Genomic DNA, 24,696 nt, shown 5'->3' on the forward strand with positions numbered 1-24,696 from the left:
GGGGATATGATTAATATGTATAAGTTCAGGAAGGGAGAATGCAGGGAGGAAGGGGACAGGCTGTTCTCACTGGTGGCCAGCGATAGGACGAGGGGTAATGGCCACAAGCTGAAGCACAGGCAGTTCCATCTCCAGGTGAGGAGCAACTTCTTTGCTGTTAGGGTGACAGACCAGTGGAACAGGCTGCCCAGGGAGGTTGTGGAGTCTCCTTCTCTGGAGGTCTTCAAAACCCGCCTGGATGCCGCCCTGTGCCACATGCTSTAGGTGTGCCTGCTTGAGCAGGAAGGTTGGACTAGATGATCTSTAGAGGTCCCTTCCAACCTTAAATATTCTGTGATTCTGTGATTTGCAAAGGTTTGATTAACTGCTGGAATCAGGACACTGATTTAGGTCACCTTAAGTGAAAATTTCTGTTTGAATCAGTTTGTGTTTTGTTATTTAATTTGCAAAACGATTTAAACTCTATTTGGGAGCTTTCTGTATCACTCATTTGTGTGTCTTTGGGTAATTGAACTGCTTTTCTGCTTCAGGCTGCTACAAACTGGTCAACGAAAGCAAGAGCAGAACTTCCATTTGCATCACAAGGACTGGGCTCTTTACTGGCAAATTCTAACCACACAGTAAGAATTAATAGAACATTTGCTGCCAAACTTGCAGTGGGAACAGGCTTGTGCATCTAGAAAGGAAAACAGCATTACACAAGTGCACGTTAGCACGTTCATAGATGCTGTTTCCTGGCCCATCTTCCCTTCTTTATCTTTGCTCACGGAGAGCAATGCAGAGAGTTCGAAAAGCTCTTCTTCTTCTGCAGCTGTCAGAGAGCAGCAGCATCAAGACTGGGATAAAGAAAACGTCGCAGCCTGTGGACTAGGCAAAAAACCATCAATGAAGGAGAAACCCAGCGACTTCCCTTCACTTCCTCCGACCATTCCTCAATACACATTGGCTTTCCTCCAGCCCTGAGGTTCAGAGGGAAATTGGACAACCTGCACCAGCAAAGGCAAACCTGCTTTCAGGAGGCTGTTATTCACTTTGCAGGGGTCCCTATGAACTTTGCAAACCATTTAGGACTTTTTTTAATTCAAAAAGAACTGAAAAAAAACAGACACCACCACAGTGACTTGTTACCAGGATTCCAATCACTGAAAGCTGCCTTGGGACTCAATCCAGACTGTACATCCAAAAATATGCTTGTTGCCTACACCTACATCAGAAATAATCTCAAACTGGTGGCTCATGTAACCAGCTGCTTGTATCTGCAAGGTTTGGGAGGTGAATACACTTCCCATAACATTTCAGAACTCACCTCAGTGAGGCATGGGAGCTTGAAAGTTAACTGTAAAATATCAATGCAAGTGTTCTGCATTTTAGCTGGATTTTTTAATTGGGTAGAATGATACTGAAACCCTATTTTTCCTTCAAACTTTCCCACATGTCTGGAAAACCCTAACTGGTCTTTCACAAAATCTTAGTACTAGGGATTCACTGACTTCAGTTTTTTAAGTACAGAAGGCTGATGCATCATGAAAAACACTGGGGAGTCTGAAATGAATACCCAGAGCCACAAAACGTGTCACATGTGTAACCTTGCTGCGACTGTAAGCATCCAGCTGAATCCACAAATCTCTTTTCCTGTCCAGAGGCAACAGAAACTTGCCTGGAAGAACTGCCTAAGTGCAGAGAAAGGTGCTGCTTCTCCCCTGCCAAAGCCACTTCTCTGTGATCGGGCAGAAGGAGGATGCTACAGCAAGCACAACTCTGCCCCTCAGTGAGAACAAGGCCACCCCCTAGGCCAGAAATTGTTCTTCATGTCATGCAGAAGACTATCAGCTAAAGAAAGCTAATTTCCCAATTTTCTTTTCCTTTTGGGAAGTGACAGATTGGAGTCAAGTCTCCTCTTTGCCTATTTCTTGGGTTGACTAATGTATTTGCAGGAATATTGGGTAAAAGAGGGCACTTTCTCCATCAGCAACATTTTGTGAGGAAAAGCTGGCTTATTTAGTCCTAGAGGTAGAGGAGAGCTGTGAATCCCAAGCAGAGACCTAGTTGGTATTTCCGACACGGGAACAGGAGCTGAAGACATTCAGTTCTTCATACAAACTTCTTACCAATGAGCTCTGCTGTTCATATGCCCACTTTGCAACCCGGAGTTGACTTTGCACTTAAGTCAACCAGCAACTCGGGCTGTTTATTTCTTATATGTGTCTCCTATTGGCAATTGCCAAGCTCCTTGTTTAACTYTCTGGAGTCTCCACCTCAAGGCTTCTGAGATTTCCTCGGCAGAAAACAATCCACATTCCCTGCYCAGCACGCATCTGCGAGCATCAATAAAGGCTGCACTTCCAAACTGCTTTTTTCCCCCCAAGTTCAGCTTGCTGGAAAACACAACAGGAAAAGTCCTTAAAGGGTGGTCTGAGAAGTTCGCAAAAACAAAGCAAACACACCCTCTTGAAGAAATAAACAGTAATAGCAGAAAGGCATAAAGAATTTTATCTTCCTTAAAGACTGGGGAAGAGCATTTCTCAGAAGCTTTGTGCCAGTGTTACTCAGCAAACGCATTTTACCTACTTTGCCCTTAAATTCTGCCCAAAAGAAAATTCAAATATAACATTTCATGTAAAAGCTAAATCTGTTTAGATGACAAATACCACATGGGGACATCTGAGAGGCCAGGAGCTTCCATCCTCATTTCTACAGTGGGTTTCTCCCCTCATGCAACAAAAATGTGTCCCACCTTTACAATTTCTGTTGTCCCCTTGGCAGAATTAAATACATACGTGCCATAGAGCACAGAAACTCAGTGTTACCCGGTTAGACCACGCTCACAGCATAATGCATCTCTCCCTAAGCTAGCACAAGTGCTGTTAAAACATCTCTGATTTACAGGTCTCAAGGTCAAACCTGCACAAAAACTCGGACAAGAGATACCAGAGAGCCAGGAATCCCAGGAAAACTGGGGGAAAAAAAGGAATTAATAGTGAAAATAAATAAAGAGGAGGACACAGGTTGTAATACACAGATTACAGGTACCACAGAGGAGAAGCAACAGATGACACACATTGAACTACATGGTTGACCAAGGAAGATCATGGCTGGTCAATGAAGAATACAGAGAGAAGACAAYCAAATTAATGCTCCCACAACACACTGCTGCAACATTTCCATCTTCAGCCATTCAGCTTTCCACTGAAAAACTGTCATTTTAGAAGAAAACTGGTGTTTTTCAAAACAAGCAGATTCACACACATAAAAAAAGTTTTCCTTTCAAAATTTTCTTGTTGATTACAAACCAAAGTTTGAAGTGTAACAAACTTGAAGTAAAACAAATGTGATCTTTATTTTCAAATGTGTACAAAATTCAAATTGATCATGTACAAAATTTTAAAACCACGTATTACTAAAGCTTGAAACGATATAAAAAAGAACCAAATTGCTGTTAAGAACTGGCTGCTACCCACCTATTTCTTCTACTTTGTGTTAACTTCTTTGCAACACCCGGACATAGAAAACAGGCTGGCATCATACACAGCAAACAGTTTTTGCAGGGACAATGTCTACAGTATTCCAGTCACCCCAAAACAGGCAATCAGTAGAAGAGGTAATTAACATCTCAAAGTAAAATAAAACATTCTTCCAAGTTTACTTTAAGAAACCAACTACTTCTAAATACCTGGGCTAAAGTTGGGCTAGGGAATACTAGTGTTTAAGTGCTTGAAATTGTGTTTTTTTTTCCTAGAATTTGAAATTAACACTAAAAAACAGGTCTTGCCAACAAAAGACCCAGCTAGTCCACATTAATCCCAGCTAGCTGTGGCACACACTGAATTCTTGTAGTTATCCTGACCAAAAAGGTGGGACAATGAGAACTCCAAAGCTTAACCTTCTTTTCCCAAACTYTTGTATGTTCATTGCTAGGTTTGTTAGGAAATACTAGGAGATGTTTTTCTGACAGGAACCTAAGCAGTTAAGCATTTAAAGTAACAAAGTGTATTATAGCACTGTGCTGAACTCACAATTCACAGAGCAACAAAGGAATGTACCACAACAATCTAATACACCTGGTTAAAATCCAGCAACTGGRATGTCTGGGAATGCTGCTGTTGCCCCTGGACACTGCATGACTGCAGCAGAACTGCAGAGTACCTGAACAGTAACAGAGAGGCTGCATAAAAATAACTGTTTCAGTTTCAGGAGGGGCCACTGTAAAACAGAAACAAAACCAAAGAAAACACTCAACACAGCTGCTGTAAATCACGAATGAGGACTGAATGCTTAAGGACATCAAGGACCTCGATTTTCAGCACTAGTTTAAACACTGAAATGAGAAAACTGTGCTGACAGTTGGACCTTCTTAGTGACAGGTGAAAGGACACTTCATGACATTGCAATCCCAGGCTTAAAAAAACGTACACAACTACAAACTGTAAAAATACATCATTTTACAGCACAGTTAATATAAAACAAGTGGGACAAATTATGTCTTGCCCCAGAAATCTTCCTTCCTCTTCTGAGCTCGTTCCAATACCTGAGAGGCCAGTGAGCTAGAAGCTGCAGAGCGAGCAGAGATCTGAGACAGCCTGTCATCTGTGGGGAAAGCAACAAGGAAAAAACAAATACATAGATKAAATGCACATTTTAGAAGACTGCTAACATTCACAGGCTTTGAAAGTTCAAGTATTTTTATGCCCTCCATTACAGTGGCTGCTAAAATGGGACCGCAATTCACTTGAATTCTATTACTTGGTAACTAACATGCTGGAAAAGAATCTACCTACAGAGTCACTAAGATACGAGGTTTAAGRGGATTACATGGCCAGTTTTTGAGGAAATGAGGTGTCTTTATTTGGCAATTCTGAAAACACTGCTCATTTYTCCAACTTAACTCTACATTTCCTCTCCTTCATTAGGAGACCTCAGAAATCATTCCCCCGCCACTGGACTTGGTCTAGACTAGCTTCTGGTAATAACATATTTGCGAAAGCAACCCTCCACTTTAAGCAAGACAGACAGCCTTAGAATGCCATGACTAAAATATCAGAATCTATGTTGCTGAAAGCAGCATTCTGTGCAAGAACAGTCTGCCACAAATTGTTTGAAAACATGTCTTCTGAAGAAAGCGGGAAGGTTAACACAAAGACAACAAACATGCTTCAGAAATGTACTTTAAAGGTGCTTCTTTGACTAGAGGAACCATCTGATTTTCAACAAAACTTTCAAAATTACACAGCCTGAAGGCTTCTCTGAGTAAAAAAGCACAATGCCACACTCTGTAACATCATTATTGAAGTGTTGTTATAGATTTATCAAGATGCTTTCTATGGATAAAGACCTTCAATACATCAACTCTCCCGCAGTGGATAAACAAAACCATACCACTGCTTTCCAAAAAAAGAACACCAAAAAAACAACAATTCCATGACTAAATCCTAACGGGATCTGTATTTTSCAAGTGTTGCCATTAACTTTTCAGCAATATTTCTAAATCCTTGAAATACAGAGATCCTGAACAGCTGTAACATGTTGGCTTGCACACAACACACACAACAATATTCCCAGGCACTCCAGCAATCAGACATGTGCTTGGATTTACTCCCAATTTGGTATGGGTATGTTCATGAACAAATATGGTATATGAAATATCTGTGAGTTGCCACACTGTGCCTGTTTCTGAAAGCTCAGAGATCATCACTCAGCTTATAATAATAAAAAAAAAGGACAGTTACAGCTCTCAGTCTGCGTGGCAAACTTGTGGGAAGCTGCACAGTGCTGCAGGATCTTGCATGTTTTAGGCAGATATACAGATGCTTGGCTGGGCCAGCTGCACAACCCACACATTTTCCAGGCAACTGCAGTGACTGAAATAGAGAATCAGGCTGAACCTTGGTTAAAACTGAGGAGCAAACAGGCGTGAAAGGCAGCAGCAAAGACCTTTTGCTTGTTCTTGGGTTCATCTATAAATACCCTGCAGCCAGACATAATCTCACACTGCCAACACGCTAACCCTGTAAGGCAAGTGATTGTGGCTAGGCACAGCCCCACACCAAGCCCAATCTCACATGCCACACTAAAAAAATAGCATTTATGAGCTCAAGCTAATGAGGTTAGAGTGTCTTTGCTTGCCTCAGACTACAGAAAGCCTTTATTTGGGTCTGCCAACCRAAGGGCCCAGATGTACTAGAGGGCTGTGTGTTACCTCCTCCCCAGAGTAACTTTACCTTAAACAGAGTAAAGGGACAAAAGAGCAATCCCAAAAATATCCGAAAATATCCAAAAGAGCAATCCAAAACATCCGATGCCCAAAGGATCCCTAGCACAGTTAGCAGAAAAACAGGTGTAAACATTAAAGTCAGCGAAATCAGCTAGTGATGAAGTCTCACAGGCAAGAGATTTATCTTAATTTTTTTATTTTATTTTTGGTACCTTTTAAACCGCATCRAAAAGTACGGCAAACGCAGGCCGGGCTGCGATCATTCTGCAGTTGGTTTCTGTCAATGTCAATAAAAAGGCTTAAAAATCTGCATGGAGGGAATGATTTCAGGTACGGATTTGAGCAAGGTATTTTAACCATGCTGAATCACAATGGTTTGTTTAATTTTCAGTTATATTTAATGGTCTATTCAAATTGGAGCACACCTTCATATTCACACTTCAGATTATTGGGAAGCACATTTTTGAATTTCTTTTGATGATACAATGGGGTAGTTACTCATGTAGACACATCCAATATTACGAGAGTAGTCAGAGACATCCTACTTAAGGGCAAAAGAGAAGTTAAAATGATTCTATGTGATACGTATGACACACATTAACACCGTGGGAAGCAATACCTTCATCATTGCAGTTTCTTTCCTGAAGTGGTAGCTGGAAAGATCTCATTCTGGGACTCACAACATTCCCTAAAGGAGGAGATAAAAAGAAAAAAAAAATATTAAATGAACACAGAATCATTCTGAAACACACAAACACCAACAGTTCATTTGAAAAATCTTAAAAAAACAAGCCAAAAAAACAAGCCAAAACCTCAGTGGGACTCCTCAACTCTGAGACAAGGTTAAATAAACTGATTCCACTGTATTCCTCCCAGGGCATCTGTCTATGGTAGATGCCACAACAGGCACACAGTGAACCACACTGCAGACGCACAGCTAAACTCACGTTCTGAGTTTGACCAGTTCACTTAACTTCATCACTACTTGTTCCATTATAAAATAAAAATAGTATCTTAGCCTACAGTACCTTGGTCTAGCTGCTCCTTCTAATACAAGGACCAAGAGTACTGAGACCTTAAAAACCTTTCTGGAACAGAGACTTAAGCACATACTCTTTATTTTGACCAAAGGATAAAAGATTGTGTGCTTATCAGATTTGCAGACCCAATGTATAGTAAGATCACACAATACTAATAACATCTTAATAACTGTTGTTTAAAACTATTCTGAAATGCTCCAACACAAACAACTCCTCAACAAAGAACACTCCCAGGGGACAAAAACACTCCAAATGTTTTTTCTGAATATCTGATGTATCTTTTATAGATGGCTTTTTTGTCCCCATAACCCATAAAATATTTAAGGAGCTGGAGGTCTTCTCAGAGACCTACAGCTCTTGCAAACTAAAACTGTATTATGAAGGTTCCCAGTTACCCATCACTATGGGTAACTCTGTCTGGGAAGGTGTCAGAATATCCAGTTGTAGCTTAAGGAGGAAACAAGTGTTGATACTACACCAACTGCTTATTGAAATTAATAAGACAAAAATCAGACAGCAAAATAATCTAAAGCTGAGCTGTGCCCATTTCCCCAGCAAGCCTGAACATAAACAACAGCTTCTGCTGCTSTTTACAAGCAGCACCCACTTTCTGCAGGCAGGAAAGCAGCAAGGGTAGCACTCCCACCCTGAGCTCTGCATGGGAACCATCCCCACCCTGGGGCACTTCCTAAGCACAGCCAGTTAATACCCCCAACTCACCATTATGCTGGAATTCCGGGTCCTTGAGAGTCCCTTGGATGCGACAAGAGGGGCTCCAGGAATGCGGCGGGTGGCTCTGGGCGGCCCTCAGCAGAGCAGGAGGAGCGGGGCGCTCCTCGGGACGCTCCTCGTGTTGGGAAGCGAGAGGAACTCGCTCCGCAGCCGGCCACTCATCCTGCCTCAAGGGCAAAGGATCCAAAGTTCCCAGGCCAGCAGGTGGGGAGGTGAGGAGCGAAACAGCGTCCACTTCTGCAGCAGCCTAAGCCACAAGGAGAGGAGAAAAAGAAAGGCAGCTCACACGCTGCTACAAATACATCCGCATCAGCCTTCCTGTAGACATCCCCACGCAGGCAGCAAATGCTGGCTGCGACACTTGTCATGAGGCTCTGGAAGCAGCAGCATTTAAGGCCTTAAGCATTGAAGTTTTGTTTTCAGTTAATTGTCTCTGCATCTGTTGAAGATCTTACTACAGATCTCACTACAGATATACAWGCAGCGAAGTTCTGACTGTCTTTACAGAACGCAGATGAACACAACTTTACAATGACATGATTTAAGATGAAGATTGCTAAATACCCCCTAAAAGTTTTCCCCCCCTCTTCGTAACTTTGCAAAGTTAAAAGTAAAATGAAGAATAGAACTTAAGAAAAAAAAAAAAAGGCAAACAAAACTATTACGGCACATTTACACACATAGCACATGGGTACCCAACCCATCTTTAGCTCCCTTCAATTATGGATCTGAAGCTCTGCTCCACGACAACAATAAGTTAAATTTAGTAGGGAATCAACAGCTCCCAATGCTGTTTTTTTCAGTTGGTTGGTTGGTTTGGACCTTATGCAGTTAGCAGAAAAAGCCAACCTTGCACTCATCCATTTTCACTCCAAAAACCTCAGTTCTTGGCTCGATTAAAAAAAGTATATAATTAAACTTGAAAACACTTGGACATCAGCATTTGTCAATCAGAGATATTGAAAATTTTAGAGTAATAAATGACAGCTCCACACAGTTATTAGAAAAAAAATAGTCAAAATGACATAAAAAGCTCACTCCTAAAATGCCTGATGATTCCTTTTTCTGGCTCACCCTGCAGGATCTTCTTTTTGAAGCTTCTCTTGCTCCTTGCTTATCTGGAGAACGGTTTGTTCCTAAACTTCTTGTTCTCCACTGTGGAGATGACACCTTGGGCTTTGGAGGAGACACTAAAACTGCACCTCCTAAGGACAGAAAAATGCTTTATTGCATTAAAAAAATAATTCAAACACGTATTTTTAGTTCTTGAAGTGTTGCTTCACATTTTAAAAAGTCCTTTTACCAACAACTGGAGTGGTGAGATCATGGTGGGTCCTCTGAGCACCACCATGAGCTCTGAGCTCTGGAGTGGGCAGCCGGCCACCTTTCCCTGAGGACACAGAAGAGACTGACGGAGAGGGATTCAGCTCCAAGGCCTTCTTGCTGCAAAAACGGGAAACGATTGCAGGATTAGGTAACGACTTGGGAGACTTGCATTCACGCTGCTGGTTTCTAATACACTCTTACAAAGCCTAAGGCAAGTCAGGGAGGACCATAAAGCACCAAGATGCTGCAGCTAAAGCATCTGCCCTCCATGGGGAGTTGTGCATTCTAGTCCTCACCTCCCATTTGTTCCAAATTTTCCATTAAAACATGAACTGGATAAAATACACAAAGAGTCTCAGGTTACAAATTCAGGCTTGCCCTGGGCCGTTACACCTTGAATGCTTTGCTGCACAGTGACAGATTCCACAGCAGGGCTGCAAAGGGTCCTTATCCAGGGCATCTTTGGACCAGACTGCTGGTTTTGAGCTGGGAATGAAGGTTTGACTCCTTTCAGCCACTGTGGTGGAACTGAAACCAGGTATCCCACACTTAGACAACTGCCCTGGCCCCCAGGTTCCTCTATAAATCAGCACCACCACTTCTATCCCTTTCCTCTCAGTGCACGTTGACACGCACGCAAAGAAGGTCTCATCTGCAGGGCTCAAAAGACCTCGACCACAGCCAGGTACTGAACCTGCTCTGCACAGCCAAGCCCAGAGCCATTTGGCCCCATTTTACACGGCAAAAAGTTATAATGTCAACGAGACACACACACATGAACTAGATCATCTCTGGGGTTAAGCAAAAACTAAATCCTTCTTTGCCCAGATTTCACATACAGGATATTACCCGCAAATGAGATTATTGCAATTCTTTACTTTAGATGGCTGTTGCAACACCAAAGATAAAACACAGAATGGAATACAAAATGATTAGACATTACAGTAAGGAGGGTTAAAGTTATTTATATTTTTCTATTTGTATGTGTTTAAATACCTGAACATCTCTCTTCCAAAATTTTTCCAAAGTTTGCATAACAAAAAAMCCAGCTTTGCAACTAGATAAAATATGAGCCTTCCCATTAGCAAATACAGTAATATGTAATATACTACGCATATGCTGAGTTGAATTCTTCCTACTTCTAAATACTCTTCCAGATTTTTTTCTACCTCAGCTCAGTAACACAAACGCTAGTCATTTTTTCCAGCAAGTTTCTTATTTTTACCTACAGGTTTGCTTGAGAGGATACATTGTAATACTGCACTTAATCCTACCAATTCTACGCTGCCAGTTCAAAGTAAATTGCGAACTTTAATTTTCAATACACTTAGCTGCTTTGTAATCAGTCTGTTCCGAGACTGCACAACAAATTTTGACAGTCCTAAGGAACTCTCTATACTCTTAGCCAAATAGAGATTCTTGCAAGCTAAAAATCCAGTATTCTTAAAAATGAATCCAACCCCATCAACGAGCTCAACGTCACAAAATACTTAATTCCTTATTCTGCTATTAAAAACAAAACTAGTGTCATGCCAAAATTACCAGTCAATGAAAGTGTCCTAAAGCTGTTTAAAAAAAAGCTATGCTTTAAATTGTTGAGATATTACAGCCAAGAAATTATATATTGCACAAGAATGATCAATTTTACCCTTCATTGTTTTTATCCTCGATGCCATCCTTATCACCTGTCTCCTGGGCCACGCTTGCAACCGGCTCATTTTCTTTTTCCTCCTCTTCTGCTGAGGGCTGGCTGTCTCTTCCTTCAGTCCCTTCTTGTTCACCCCAAACTAAACGCCTCTTGACTGGGACAGTGGAGGCAGTTGACAGGTCCTTCTTCTCAGGGCTGTCCTGCTGCAGCTCTTCGGCAGCCCCAGGCTGCTGCAGCGCKTTGGGGCTCCGTGAAGTCTCTTTTTCAGAAACTCTAAGTAACAGAAAGAAACAGAAAGTTTTCTCACCCAGCTGATTTGAAGGATACGCACGTGTCTAAGACCAGCACATTCTCATGGTTCAGTCCTTTGCCAAAAGGACAGTTCAGATATTAAGAAGTGGAATTGTAAATGTGAGGTACAAATACATTTCTATTGAAGTTCTAACTGACATTTAAGCACAATCCATTTTCAAGACAGATTCTGTGGATCACTACCCCACAAATGGAAGGTTAGAACTCCATTTCCTATTTAAATAACAATTTGGATTACCAGGAGTGCTCAAAAGATATCTGGTCTAGTGGTACAAAACTTTTCACAACTGAGCAGCTTAGAAGACTGCCTTTTTGGCACTAACTTTTCAAAAATACTGAACTCTCGGCTGCTCACAGAAACCAGCCACACGCAAGACAGTGCAGTGCACGTGAAGAAAAAAAATGATTATCTTGTACTTGATCTCAGACATTACAATGCAATAAATAATTTTTCAAATGTCACCTCCCTAACCCTTACTTCAGCTACAGCCAGGCAAACGGGCAGATCTTTCTTCCTCACCCAGGAAAAGTGGTTTACACAGAGCTGTGTAAGTGGACTGTAGAGAGAGGGACAGACAAGGCAGGGCTTTCAAACATCAGATTTTGCAGAGACAATAAGACACATTTTTTCCCCTTTCTTGGGCAACAGATGTCCATACATTTCACTAAAATATTATCTTTTGATTATTTTTTTAAACAATTAAAAGTTTTAGAATCTACCACTTCTTTATAGTCTTTAATGAAAGGCTGTATGCCTTTCCATCTCCCAAATCTTCTTGTCAGATGTAAGCTGAGTCTAAGACTCAACCACAACTTTAAAAGCTAATCTTGACAAGAGCATTGATAACATCAGAGTTGGTAAAACACATCTCATGGCACTGACTTAGCAACAGATTCCCACAAGCTTGATGAAACCAAGATTTCCACACTAAAAATAGAGCTGTGGAGAATGAAGGTGCAATACTTCTGTTCTTTCAGAAGACTTGACCACATCTGGTTTTCAATCTGAACACATATCAACTCCTGCACTACAGACCAGCCCGTATAGTAAAAAGGTCTATGCCCTGATGGGCTTTAGTCCAAAAACCACTAAAGATGTCACAGTCAGGCAAAGCCCACAGCGTTTTGCTCCGTTTCGGGAACGAACACGCAGGAATGACAACCTTACCCTGCCAGATCCAGGGCCCTGATGTTGTTGCTGATGCCCTCCTCGGAACTGGAAGTCGAGGACACGTCCCAGAGGCTGTTGTTATCGGAGAGAATCTGGTTGAGGTGGTGCCGGGAGAAGTGGGTGCCCTCTAGTCGCTGCCTGTAGGCCTTGGCTCTGGCTCGAAGCTCCTTCACCTGCACAGCAAAGCTCCTTCAGGTTCTGCACATCTCCCAAACTCACTGACATGCTACCAGGAAAGCATCTGCACTTGCTAAGGGCAGCTAGAGGAGAAGGGTAAGTTACATACAGAGCAGGACCACCCAGGGCACATACATTGCATGCTGCAGTAAACGCAACAGAAGGAGAGCAAAGTAACAAAAAAAGTTTAGATTTAAGTAAGCATGCTTGAGCCATAAAGCCAAAGCAGAATTGCCAATTATTTATTTCATGAGCACAAAAAGCAGCAATGAAGAGGAAGCTGAGTGCTGGATTCTGGTTCTTTATCAGCGTGAGACACAGCACAGTGCTCCAAACATTACAGCAAGAACTTAGATGCAACCAACCTCCATATACCACATGGAATTTAGGGTGTTTTGAGATGCCTAAGGGGAGGAATACAGAATTACTTTAAATTTCTTTATTCTTCTCTCAACATTGTGTGTTAATTTCACTACTGTAACTTCATTTCATTCTAAGTAATTAACGAAATACTAAAAACTTGTCAACATGGCTCTATGCTGCCTCCCAGAGATTCAGTGAAAAGCTGTAAAACAAACACCTCAATGCTTGTACTCTACCAGTTTTGGAAAGAACTTTAGAATGAGATTTTTAGAAGCAACAAATTCAGATTTCTAAGCCTCACAGTCAAAAATACATTCACCRCATACCAATTCATGACCTGTGTGCATGTGTAACATTGAGTCTGCCTGCTGTGAACACTGTGACTGTCTCTTGCTAYGTAAATCTTAGTTCAGTGAGAACTGGATGATTACATGAGATCTCCTGGTGTTCCRTATTTAAGTCTAAATCATTCCTTCATTAATCACGGTATGAATGAGATATGAAAAAAAAAAAAAGTAAGTTTTAGCCTTAAAAAATGAAGGCATCAACCTCTCTCTCTTTTACACATTACACTGCTAATTTTACACTTCTGTTCCTGGAATTCTCTTCACACTCAGTCCTGCGCCCTTTACCCAGACACAATGAAAGCATAAAAATAAAAAGCAAAACAAAACAAAACAAAACAAAAAAAAAAAACACAAAAAAAAACCCTGCACTTTTAATCATTTAAAAATAACTTTGTGATATTGTTGTATGAATCCTGGCTCCCCAAGAAGAGGTTCACAGGAAATAAGCATTTTATCAAAGAGCAGGAAAGAAACACTGTCACTTCCTTTAGCGCATTTTTGTAGCCTATTTTATTTATTCTTCTTTCATGACAGACTTAGCATAGCTCTTCCTGCAAGGAACAGAGATACGTGCGCCAAATTCTGCTAATCCCACCAGAAACAACTGAATACAGCAGATAGAAATCTACTTATGTCACATTAGCTAATATCCCAGAATTGGACCCATTATACCCATTAAGCTTCCAAAGAATATCCCATTAAAAATATATAGTTACCATTTTAAGAGTGCAGTGTAAAGCTTGAACTGTAAGTGATTTATTAGACTATTCACTTTAAGCAGCCAAATGAAAAATTAATTATGAGAGCCGCAACAGAAGGCATATAAATCCAGAGCACCAGGACACTGCAGGGGGAGGAAGAAGACCGTGTCTCCAAGGACTTGTGAAGAAGTACAAAGGACAAGCAGGCTCCTCCAGTGCCTCAGCAGGCAGCTTTATCTCAGCAGGACACAGGCCCCAGAGAGCCCTGCTGCGATTATGAATTGCCCACATGAATTTTTCAAAAGCAAGATTCAAAGAGTCCTTTTTATTCTCCTGCTGAAAAGCAACCCTTAATTGCACACATTGCAAGGCACAGAAGTAATCACTGGGGCTGAGGTTACACAAGGAATCTATCACAGCCTTTGCCYGTCTGGACTCAGAGCTGCCCAAAGTATGTTTGGGACACAGAGTTTTCCTCAGTGAGGTGGGAAATCAGACTGGATCAGTTGGAGCTTATCTGCTGGAATCACTTAATGCTGAGCARGAGAGGTTCTTTGGACACTTTCAGCAAGGATGAGCCTCAAAGAGCACAGAGCATCTTCACACAACACTTAACACCAACCCATTAGCACAAGAACAGACTCAAAAAGATACAGATTGGTGGGAAACCTTTGGAACAAAGATACAGATTGGTAGGAAACCTTTACTGCAGCCTGTATTTTACACAGCCAAGGAGCCTTTGCTGCTTTACAATTAAGCCAATTAGTTTGACCCTTTCTGAAGTAATGCACTCTACAAAGAGCAAATCCCACACAGTAACATATTTACATGAGCTAAATATTGTTCTTGTCTACTAGCTGAATTAGCTTGACATGCTCACAGGCTAACTGTGATCTGAAGTCGAGCTGAGAGGAGAAATTTAGATTTTCGTATTCTGGATTTCTGTATCTATATATTCTAGATTCCAACTATAAAAGACTTCTATATGAAGTCATATCGGGAGCTCAGGTACATATGTATATGTGAACATGTATATACAACATATGCACATTTGCAATCAGTAAAACAATGCTTTTGTTACTATAGTTTTAAATTGGATTTAGCTCTTCCGGGTATCCAGCACAATTCCTTCACTTCAAAGGCCCTAAAATATCCTAACGTTTTTCTCCTCCAAGTTCTTCATGTCTAGTCCCAACCGACTTCTTTCTAGTTTCCTTTGCAATTCCCTCGTCAGTGAGAATAGCTCCATGGAAAAGTCAGATAAAGCCAAAACATCTTGTACAGTGTGGGAATCTGACAGTTTCCTGCAAGTGCTGATGAAAGGCCACACTTCTCACCTGTCTCCTTGATTACATCCCTGAAGGATCCTGCCTGGTAAAGCAAAACACAAGTCCTTCACTTCCAGTTTCCTCGTGCTTTCCCCACACTGAACTTCAGTGCCTCCTTCCAGCTAACTGTGCAGCAAATGAGATATATTCCAGGGCAACAGCCCTTTCCCTATGCTTGACTAGCAGTCAGTCACTGCTGGGCCTGCACACTGCTCCATGCTGCCTGTTCAGGTTTTGAATCTTACTGGCACCAAAATCAGGCTCCAGACAAACACCTTTCAAGCTAGAAAAAAATGCTGATATTCTACAGAAACATTCTGTGTGCTACATACAACCAGGCTGCATTCGATAGCTTAGAGTGCTCTAGCTTTAGTGATGGTAAAACTGTAAATATGCAAGACTTAACATAGAACAAAAATAAAAATATTGCTTGTTTCTAGTCCTCTAACATCCTCACTTCTAGTCCTCTAACAGTGCTCACTTCCCAGAATGGGTTATCTGATGAACAACTATGAAAAAAAATTAGAAAACATTCAAAAACTCTGATATACTTACACATGCCTGTTTCTCATTCATTTTCTTTCATGTATATTCAATATATATTGCTTTTTCCCCTAAATAAAAAATGTCTTGCTAAGCTAGTTCAGTGAGAAAACTAGAAACTGAATGCTACTCCTGTCCTAGCTCAGAGCCCAAGACCCTACAACAACCCACTCACGTTGTAATTTCCCCATCAGCTTGGTCCTGAACAATGAAGCAATCCACGTTTGCTTGCCACATACCATCTAAAAACTGCATTTTATATGCACCACAATTTAGAGGTTTTTTGTTATTGTTGTTTAGGGTTTTTCTCTTTTGCATTTTTAAGAAGTATTATACAAAGCATGTTCAGGCACTTATTTTCTTTTTAAGAATACTCACCTGACTGGGAACACTATTCCTGATCCGAGACCATGCTCCGTCTTTGTACAAATACTGAGCTGGAGACAAAAATTTTGATCTATATTCAGTGTTCATCTTCCTAAGACACGAAAAAAGAGAGAGGGGAAAAAAMMRRAAAAAAAAATAAAGCTTGAGATCTAGGAGACTCTCTTAAGAGAGCTTACAAAGTAGTAACAGTAATACATAAGCTTTTTTGCATCTAAATTCTAGGGCTGAGACTTGGAAAACACCCATTCATCTGTGCCAACACAACTCAAGAAGGTGTGAAAAGCTCATTCACAGCTGGTGGCTCTTGAAGTAGTTACCTGTGCTGGCTTCTCATAGCAATTCTGTCAGAAGCTTTGGCCCTCACAGCCAAATGACAACACAACATGCACATAAAGCTCAATTACTTCAATGCAAAACAGAGCACGGCGGTTGCCGATGAAGGTGCATTCGAGCAAATAAGCACAGTTTTCCATGAACACATCCAAAACACAGAATAAGTTGGACAGAGAACTCTGGATTCCACCACAGAGGCAGTGTAGTCTGGCATATGCATGGGAAGGGCTGTTTGGGGCAGTACCTGAACACGCTTAGAGAATTTGTCTCACTGTTTCTTCCTGGTTTTGACTTTCGAAAATGCTCAACACTCTGGAAGATTGATTCATACCCCCTTCTGCCACACACATACATACACAGAGGTATTAGCATGATCTCCCCTATAGCGGGCAATACGCAATAAGGTAATACACAATACTACAGGTCAGAATCTTTCCTCAAGCAGTGACTCATGGATTTATCAACTTAAACCTAGAAAAGTATTTTTTTAAACTTATTTCAGAACTAGTTTTATTTTTCTATATTAAAAAAAGCAATTCTGGAAGTCCTCTTTTTCCACTCCTTCAGAAATAGACCTAATGTCAGGAAATGGTAMACACGCTGTAGGAAGAAAAGAATCAAGGAAAGAAAAGCTCTGAATTCAGAACATTTCTTCTTTCTTTATGTCCTTTTCTYTGAAATTTGATAGAATCTCTAACTTTTACTTGGAAAACTGACGAATTTGTCAAAAAATGGGCATCTATCTCAATCTGCCTTAAAAAAAAAAAAAAAAGCACATTGCATAAAAAATGCAACTCCTGTCTCTGCATATTGAGATATTGAGAGTTTGCACATACTCACAATTATTTGCTTTGAATTTTTTTTCATTTGTGTTGCTACACTGATGTTTTAACAGGCATAAATCTCTATCCTTAAGGAGAAGTCACAACAAGCTATTGAGTTGCAAAATTATGTCCCATCTACTGTGTCTAGGAGCTATGTACCCAGTCACTTTCTCCTAAAACAATTTTATAGTGTTTTGGCTAGTTAAAAAAAAAAAAAAAAGCATCCAAACAAAATCCCAATATCCAAAGGTAATCAGACATGGGCTGTCTCCTGCACTGCCTTCAATTTAATGCCTTACTATTGTCAGAAAACTATGTGAATGAAAGCAGCTATGGAGAGATGGATGAAGACACCGGAGATGGATTAGATTTATGCATTTTTAACTTACACATATTCTGAGGTTTTACATCTCTGACAGATCTCAGATGTGCAGAAAATGGAAACACAAGCTCAATCTCTGCAGTATATGAATGTGGCAGAAGTAAAAGATACTTGGATACCCCTCAGTAGCAATCTGAGTTCATCTTATGTCCATACCTGTCAGATTACCTGAGACAGGACAGACTTTTTTTTTTTTTTTTTTTTTATCTCCCTCTACCTTTTGTTTCCTCTTGTTACTCTCTGGGACAGGAGGAGGTACGAGCTAGACAACACAGTCATCACCAAGCAGCGTCTTCACAGTTCTGAGATGTGTGCAACAAGCAGGAGAGCAGTTTGAAAGGTGACTACAACTTCCAAAGCGCTCACTGAAAGCTCAACAGCAGCACCGCAGTTCTGAAATTTCATTTGTGTTAATTTTATTAATGTTAATTCATGAAGAAGTTCAACTGAGGCAAGCTTCACAGCCCAGAGAAGGGCACAGAGATTTAACAGCAGGTACAGATGTAGCCCCAGGCAGCTCAGCCCCAATGCTGATGCAGACCTCTGTGTAAGAGGCAGATGCTGCACGTGTGCCTGTGACTGTAGCATCCATCACATGCTTAAAGATCTCTAATATCAGGGTGCTAGACACCTATTCACTAGGCTAGGTTTGCCTGTATTATACATACCCACGACTTGTATGTAAAGAGAGGGGTTTCTGACTGATCTGTTGCTTATTTTTTTGTTTGGGATGTTTCTGTTCTGATTTTTTCCCTTGTTTTGATGCATCTTCTGTTGGCCTTTGAAACGGTTCTTTCCTTTTATTCTAAGGCAAAGATAATTTTAAAAATACCATATTAGCTAACAAACTAAAAATCCTTCACATTTCTTTTGACATCAAACTCTTGAATTAAAAAAAAGTTAATTTGAATTTAAAATGTTAACTGTTAAGCATATTCAATACAAGAAAGAATATTTCACTCCTTATTTAATAGAAAATTAAAAGTTGCAAAATGCCATTGTTAGGATTCCTAGCGCRAAGTTCATTTCATCAGATGACCCACTTTGTACACTTCACAAAATGAATTTAACATGGGACACAGCAATAAAAGTGCATGATACCTGTGCATTCTAACCTGTGTTGCATACAACTTAGCCTGCACATTCCTGGAGTCATTTATTTTTTTTTTAAAAACAATCTTAGTATTACACTAAAGTAAAAAAAGCAAATTCTCACTAAACAAAAAGGAGCTTTTAAACTTTTTTTTGACAATATGGTTTATAAAGGGACAGATTGATTTCTTTTGTTTTCATATCAAAGATTTTTCTTTCTTGCTTATATTATTTGCTCTTGGAAAACTCAATCATTACTGATTCTGCTGGGGGGAAAAAAAAAAACTAAGAAAATTCCCAAATTTGTCTCCAATGTATCTTCAGATATATATCTCTCCTTCAGACATATCTATTAGAAGACATATGGATGTAAGCAACAAATGTTTTAGACATTTTCACCAAAAATTCCCTCCTCATGCCTTCTCTTCCTTTTCAAGCACATAAATCTTGCTTATTCTCTTGGGAAAATAAAACCTTAATCCTAGTATTAAAACAAATTAAAAAAAAAGTTTCCTGGAAACCTTCAGCCTTTCAGGCCTTCCTCATATCTGCCAAAAGCAGCAAAGAAAGACATGAAGAGTTGCCATTTTCAGATGAGATTTAAAGCTCTGGGCAGGCCAAGGTTCTAACTGTTACAGTCGCCTCTGAAGACCTCAAAAGCATCAAAGGCTCCTCCGGAGCCACATGCACTCCACGCTTAGCAGGCAACAGTCACAGCAAGCACGGTGCCTGACGGCGGCTGTTCCTGCTTTATCCAGGAAAGACAGGCAGACACTGATGTTCATTTTACCTGAAGAACCCTAAGCTCATCTCATGATTTCAAATAATTCCATCCTGTAGCTTGATACAAAAGCAGCCATTGATCCTTTCACCTCACAAAAATCAGGTCTGTGATGCACTCAGAGCTTTATTTGTCCTCCTCTATTTTAGGCACTCTCAGCCTGAAATTATTTCATTTTATTAAATGCATTTGCTAAACAGCTGTAACTACACTTCCTAAAATTCCACCCCTGTTTGTTCTAGCCAAGGACAAGACAAGAGAAGGAAATGCACGGYCTCCAGCAGGCAACTGCTGCCTGTGGCTTCTTCCAAAGGACATTTTAATGAATTGGGCAGAGCCTACAGAGGTTACACAATTTGCCTTTAGAGCAGGCCTGTATTTGCCAATTAAACCCACCGAGGCAAAGGGAAGTGAATTCTAGCCCTGTCTCCATGCCTCTCCAAATTATAGCTGCTGTCTGAAAACCACTTCTAACGGTGGCAACTTTCATACATCAGGATTTTTTTTTAATTCATTCTGTATCTAATCTCCAAGCTATAAAATTGTAAATCTAAGTGGTATTAAAAGCAAGAGCTCTCCTATACAGAGTTGAATAGTAAGAGATTACACAGGTATCAGTGAAAACAAATTGAAGATTTAGATTTCAGAAACTCTACCCCAATGCCTAAAAACAAATTTAATTTCAAAAAACACTGGTCAAACTTGGAATCAAATTAAGGTGACAGGAGAAAAAAAAAATAATAAAAAAACTTAAAATGTCTCTTTATACCAGACATATGCATTAGAGAAACCACTGACAGTAAAGCTCTTCAGTGTTATTTTCAGTTTTTGAAAGAACCACCACTCCCAACCCAGCCCAAAGTCATTAACAGCAGCTATAAAATATAACCAAAACTTACACAAAAAAAAAAAAAAACCAACAACCAAACGAAAAAACACCTATCCAGGCTAGAGAAAACAAAATCAAAGTTATAAAAGTATACCAATAACTTTCTTAGAGCAAATATTTACTTGTTCACAAACTGGAAATTCTTTCTCTTCTGAATCRCATCTCAGCTGTGGACTCTTAACAGGAGACTCTCTGATATTTCTCTCATATTCAGCTTCAGCAGTAAGTGCGGATTTAAACGGAGGGATGGATTTRCTCGCATTGTGAATTACCTTTGAATTACAAAAAAAAAAACAAACACATTTGCTTACTTTAAGATTACATTTCAAAATCAGTTAAGCAATTCATGCAAATATGCTCACACATGAGCAAAGAGTCAGCCATGCATACTAATACAGCATGTGCAAACTAATTCATTTCTAGGAAAAGAAAGAAGCAAAAAAAAAAAAAAAAAAAAAAACACAGAGAAACTTAAAGTAATCATTTAGAAGTGATTACTAAGATACTGATGAACCTACAGTCAACAATCAAAATTTTTGTTATTGAAGTTTGTGAACAGAGGTTTTATTTATCTGAGAAGACTGCAGGAAATTTTGCAGTTCACTTTTCAATTTGTATACAACAAGATTTGTATATACAAGATCACTTTTTTCTTTTTTTTCTCCAAAACATATGCCATAAAGCCTAGTTTTGTAAGCCATGAAAGTCCTTGATATAGGTGCTGTCCATAAGTAAAAAAGAACTGTTCTTTGTTTTAGAATCAAATGTGTAGGGCTTGGTAACTTGATCTCCCAGCRCTTTCCAATTAACACCTTGTTGCAAGTCAAGGAACCAAATCTGTCTAACACACTCTCCCAGGTATCACCTCCTCTTGGGCTGGTGAGAGTTAAAAAACAAAACAAAACATGCCATATGTTACAAGCAAACATTTTCTTTAGTCTTGTCTTTAGTCTAAGAACGTTCAAATTGTTTTCGAGCGCCAGGCACTGTCACTATTCAGGCATATTCTCTATTGTATAAATAGCAATCAAAAGAAACAGTTCAGTACTACTTTGAATGTTTCACATGAAATTCTAATCTTAAGCTTAGAACCTGCAAATATTTTAAAACATTTGGATCTTCTCTAAGTTATACTTATCTCAGCTTTTATAGGGCCTGCAGTCTGAATTGGTATGGCTTTGATATTAGCTCTGAAAAAAAAAAGTCATTTTAGATTCTACATTCTTTCTTCTGAAAAAAAAATCCATGTTCACAAGCATCAATAATGAGAGCATGAGCCTGATTTCCACCTCAATCAAATTGAATTCTTTAAATGTTTCCATGAAGTGACATCATGGACCTGCCTTCTTCTGAAATGGTCCTTTAGTTTCTATGTAATTGTCATGCACTTTAATGAGAGTTCTCCTTGGACAAGGAACTGCTGGGAAACAAACATCTCAAAGGAAGCCCACCTGTCTGGCATCCCAAGGAGAGACAGGAACGGGCTTTTTAGGGATGGATGCTTGTTAGCAGCATTTATTACCTTTGAGAGCTGTTACTGAACAAATCTGCTACCTAGGGATAAAAAATGGAGATAGCACCTTCTGTAATAACCCCATGAATATTCCCAGCAAAGAAAAAGGAGACAAAATAAAAACTCTTTAACAAGAGCAGGAGCAAAGTTTCAAGCTCAGGATCTCACACTTATTTTTATTATAACGGCCATTTTATACAGTACTGTGAACAAAAGTAGGACAGCTTCCCTGTTTATGATGGAGACCTTACTCAGGATCCCGAAAATAATAAACTGGGAACACAAATTAGTCCTACAGTCAGAGTTGCTCTTCAAAGTCTGACTAGAAATAGCAGAATTCCCAATCCTACAAGGTCCAGAAAGTCACGAGAAATGTCAAAATGCCACCAGACTATCTTAAAATCAAGTGGCTCTGATTTTTCAATAAAATTAACAAAAAAAAAAGAAAAAAGAAAAATCAAAATAACTAACTATGGAGATAGAGGACACAGGATCTAAATACTCCTGTTTTATTTAATACGAAGCCAAACAGCATGGAATCAAGGGTTAATTCTGATATACTGAAGAGAATCTTAAACTAAYGCAAACAGAAGGAAATGGCCCTTTTAGAAAGAGCTGGAGAGAATCTGGGAGAACAACCAATGCAGTTTACAGTCTATACAGCCTGGGAGGAGATCAAGTATCAGACTTGACTACCACACAGTATCACAGTGAAAAAAATCTAATCACACTGTGTTTTCGTTTATTTGGGGAAAACAAAAGCATATATGGAACAACATGCCTGTTCGTGCCACAAAAATAAATAAGCCAGCCCTGGAGAACCTGGAAGTAAGTAACTTACTGACATTTGAAACAAACTGTTCATCTGCTTTTCAAATTCTTGAAAGTTACCTGCTCAGCTGCAAGTATTGGAGACTTTTCGTGAGGACTCTTCCACACAAACTGGCTTTGATATTCAGAATTTCTAGGAAAAGTATTTAAAGGTGAAATATTCATGCCTGCTTTCCTCTGAAGGACTCTGTGAAGCTGACAGCACAAAAAGATCCAAAAAAATTAACGCTGATTGTTCCCTCCTATTTATCATCCTTATGTTTTTAATGCATGTGTTCAAATCCATTTTGCTTTCTGTTTACATTAATTAAATGAATGCAAATTTTCTGGTTTAACTGAAGTGAACAGAAATGAGTTGCGATGGACATAATTCCTACTGATGTTAGAAAAAACATAATCTAGCCTTAAAGTAGTATTCTCCTAAAAGAGAACCTAGAGCACGTAAAAACGTCAAAACACAGAATAGTGTTACCAAAAAACGAAAGTGTCAATACCATCAGGAACAGAGGCTAGAATAAGTACATTAAGTTAGTTAAAAATAAATAAAAAACTTCYGTTACCCCATTTTCCACTTTTCCTAATTCCTTTTTTGGAGATACAAATGCTTCATCCTGATTTGGTGCAGCTGCAGATGGTGATTTCTTCRTGTTGTTTTCTCGAATAGCAAGAGCTGTTTCAGCCCCAGCATCTGCAGAATATGCCCGAACTTTTGGAGAGAGCCTGGGTCCTTCTGGCGTTTCAATCTTTTCCCGACTCATTTCACTGTTATTGTTGTCCCTCTGCAATTCCACAGTCGGAAGAGCTTCAGTTCCTAACGAATCGTTGGAATCACAATCTGCCATCCATTCGAAGGACTTTGAAATCTGGGGGTTACGGTGGGGTACCCTTCTCTTGGAAATGAACTTGGGTTCTCTTGAGATTCCTAGAAAAGATGTATTAGGTTTAAGGGAATAAAAAAAACACTAAGACATAAACACCTTACTACAATTAAAAAGAAAAAAGACACCAATTTCACACAAGTCCCCCAGGTGCAAGGTGAAGAGGAGGAAGCCCTGCACTGCTAACTCACAATTTCATTGCAGATTTGGTATKATTTGCTTTGCAGTTCAAAGCCTCACTGCTCCACACATGCAACTGGAAAGGAAACGTAGCCTGCAATTTTAAAACAAGTTCACGTGTTCCAAAGCCTGGGTGTTTGGGAACCCGTGGAAGTTATTTTCCTAAACCCACACATACAGGTACCCCTACTACGAGCCAGGGAAAACAAGGTTAAAGAAACAGACTGCACTAACAGAAGAAATAGGTAAACGGAAGGCACTGCAGCAAGATTATTTATTAAAATGATTAATATCTGGATTGAAAACCACCTGTACTCCCAGGAGTCGATCTTTAATTCCTAGGCCACAACTAAACGCACTGGCCATATTCTGGAACGGAAACACGGATTCCAGCTGCACAACCGCACTGAGCTGGGCCATACTGGCAGTGCCTCGTATTCCACAGCAATTCCCACTTTCCCTGCTACTTTTCCATACACCGCGGCTACGACCCGCTGCTTCCGAGGCCTCCCAGCCCAGCGCCGCTTCCTTCACCTCCCGCCTGCCTGCCCGGCCGCCACGGCGGCTCCGGGCCCCGGGACCCGTGGGCGGCACCGCGCGGGCCCTTACCGAGCTGCTCGGAGCGCAGCCCGGCGCCGCCGGCCCGCGGCTGCGGCTGCCGAGCGGCGCCCCGCGCGCCCCTCCACCCGAAGCTCCGCCGGTACTCGCTG

At 40.3% G+C, this 24,696-nt stretch overlaps 1 protein-coding gene across 4 annotated transcripts; it reads right to left on the bottom strand.

Annotated features, from left to right (window-relative positions):
- Positions 1 to 3,851: 3,851 nt before the first annotated feature.
- On the bottom strand, positions 3,852 to 24,334 carry MDM1 (Mdm1 nuclear protein). Of its 4 annotated transcripts, none has more exons than XM_026052796.1 (14): positions 24,296 to 24,331; positions 23,489 to 23,850; positions 22,989 to 23,123; positions 20,707 to 20,856; positions 18,491 to 18,627; positions 16,275 to 16,374; positions 12,980 to 13,018; positions 12,435 to 12,610; positions 10,955 to 11,227; positions 9,284 to 9,423; positions 9,019 to 9,185; positions 7,969 to 8,227; positions 6,828 to 6,896; positions 3,852 to 4,584 (listed from the first exon to the last, which is right to left on the bottom strand). In XM_026052796.1, the coding sequence occupies exons 2-14, from the start codon at positions 23,768 to 23,770 to the stop codon at positions 4,475 to 4,477; spliced, it is 2,037 nt and encodes a 678-aa protein (XP_025908581.1). In that variant the 5' UTR covers positions 23,771 to 23,850; positions 24,296 to 24,331; the 3' UTR covers positions 3,852 to 4,474. The 4 variants fall into 4 exon arrangements, with proteins under 4 accessions (XP_025908581.1, XP_025908582.1, XP_025908584.1 ...); XM_026052797.1 differs by having other exon boundaries at positions 9,055 to 9,185; positions 24,296 to 24,329; XM_026052799.1 differs by lacking the exon at positions 22,989 to 23,123 and having other exon boundaries at positions 24,296 to 24,334.
- Positions 24,335 to 24,696: the final 362 nt, after the last annotated feature.

Source organism: Nothoprocta perdicaria, unplaced genomic scaffold (assembly GCF_003342845.1).
Source record: "Nothoprocta perdicaria isolate Ctin4 unplaced genomic scaffold, notPer1 scaffold_91, whole genome shotgun sequence".
In the NCBI taxonomy this organism is placed as follows: Eukaryota; Metazoa; Chordata; class Aves; order Tinamiformes; family Tinamidae; genus Nothoprocta; species Nothoprocta perdicaria.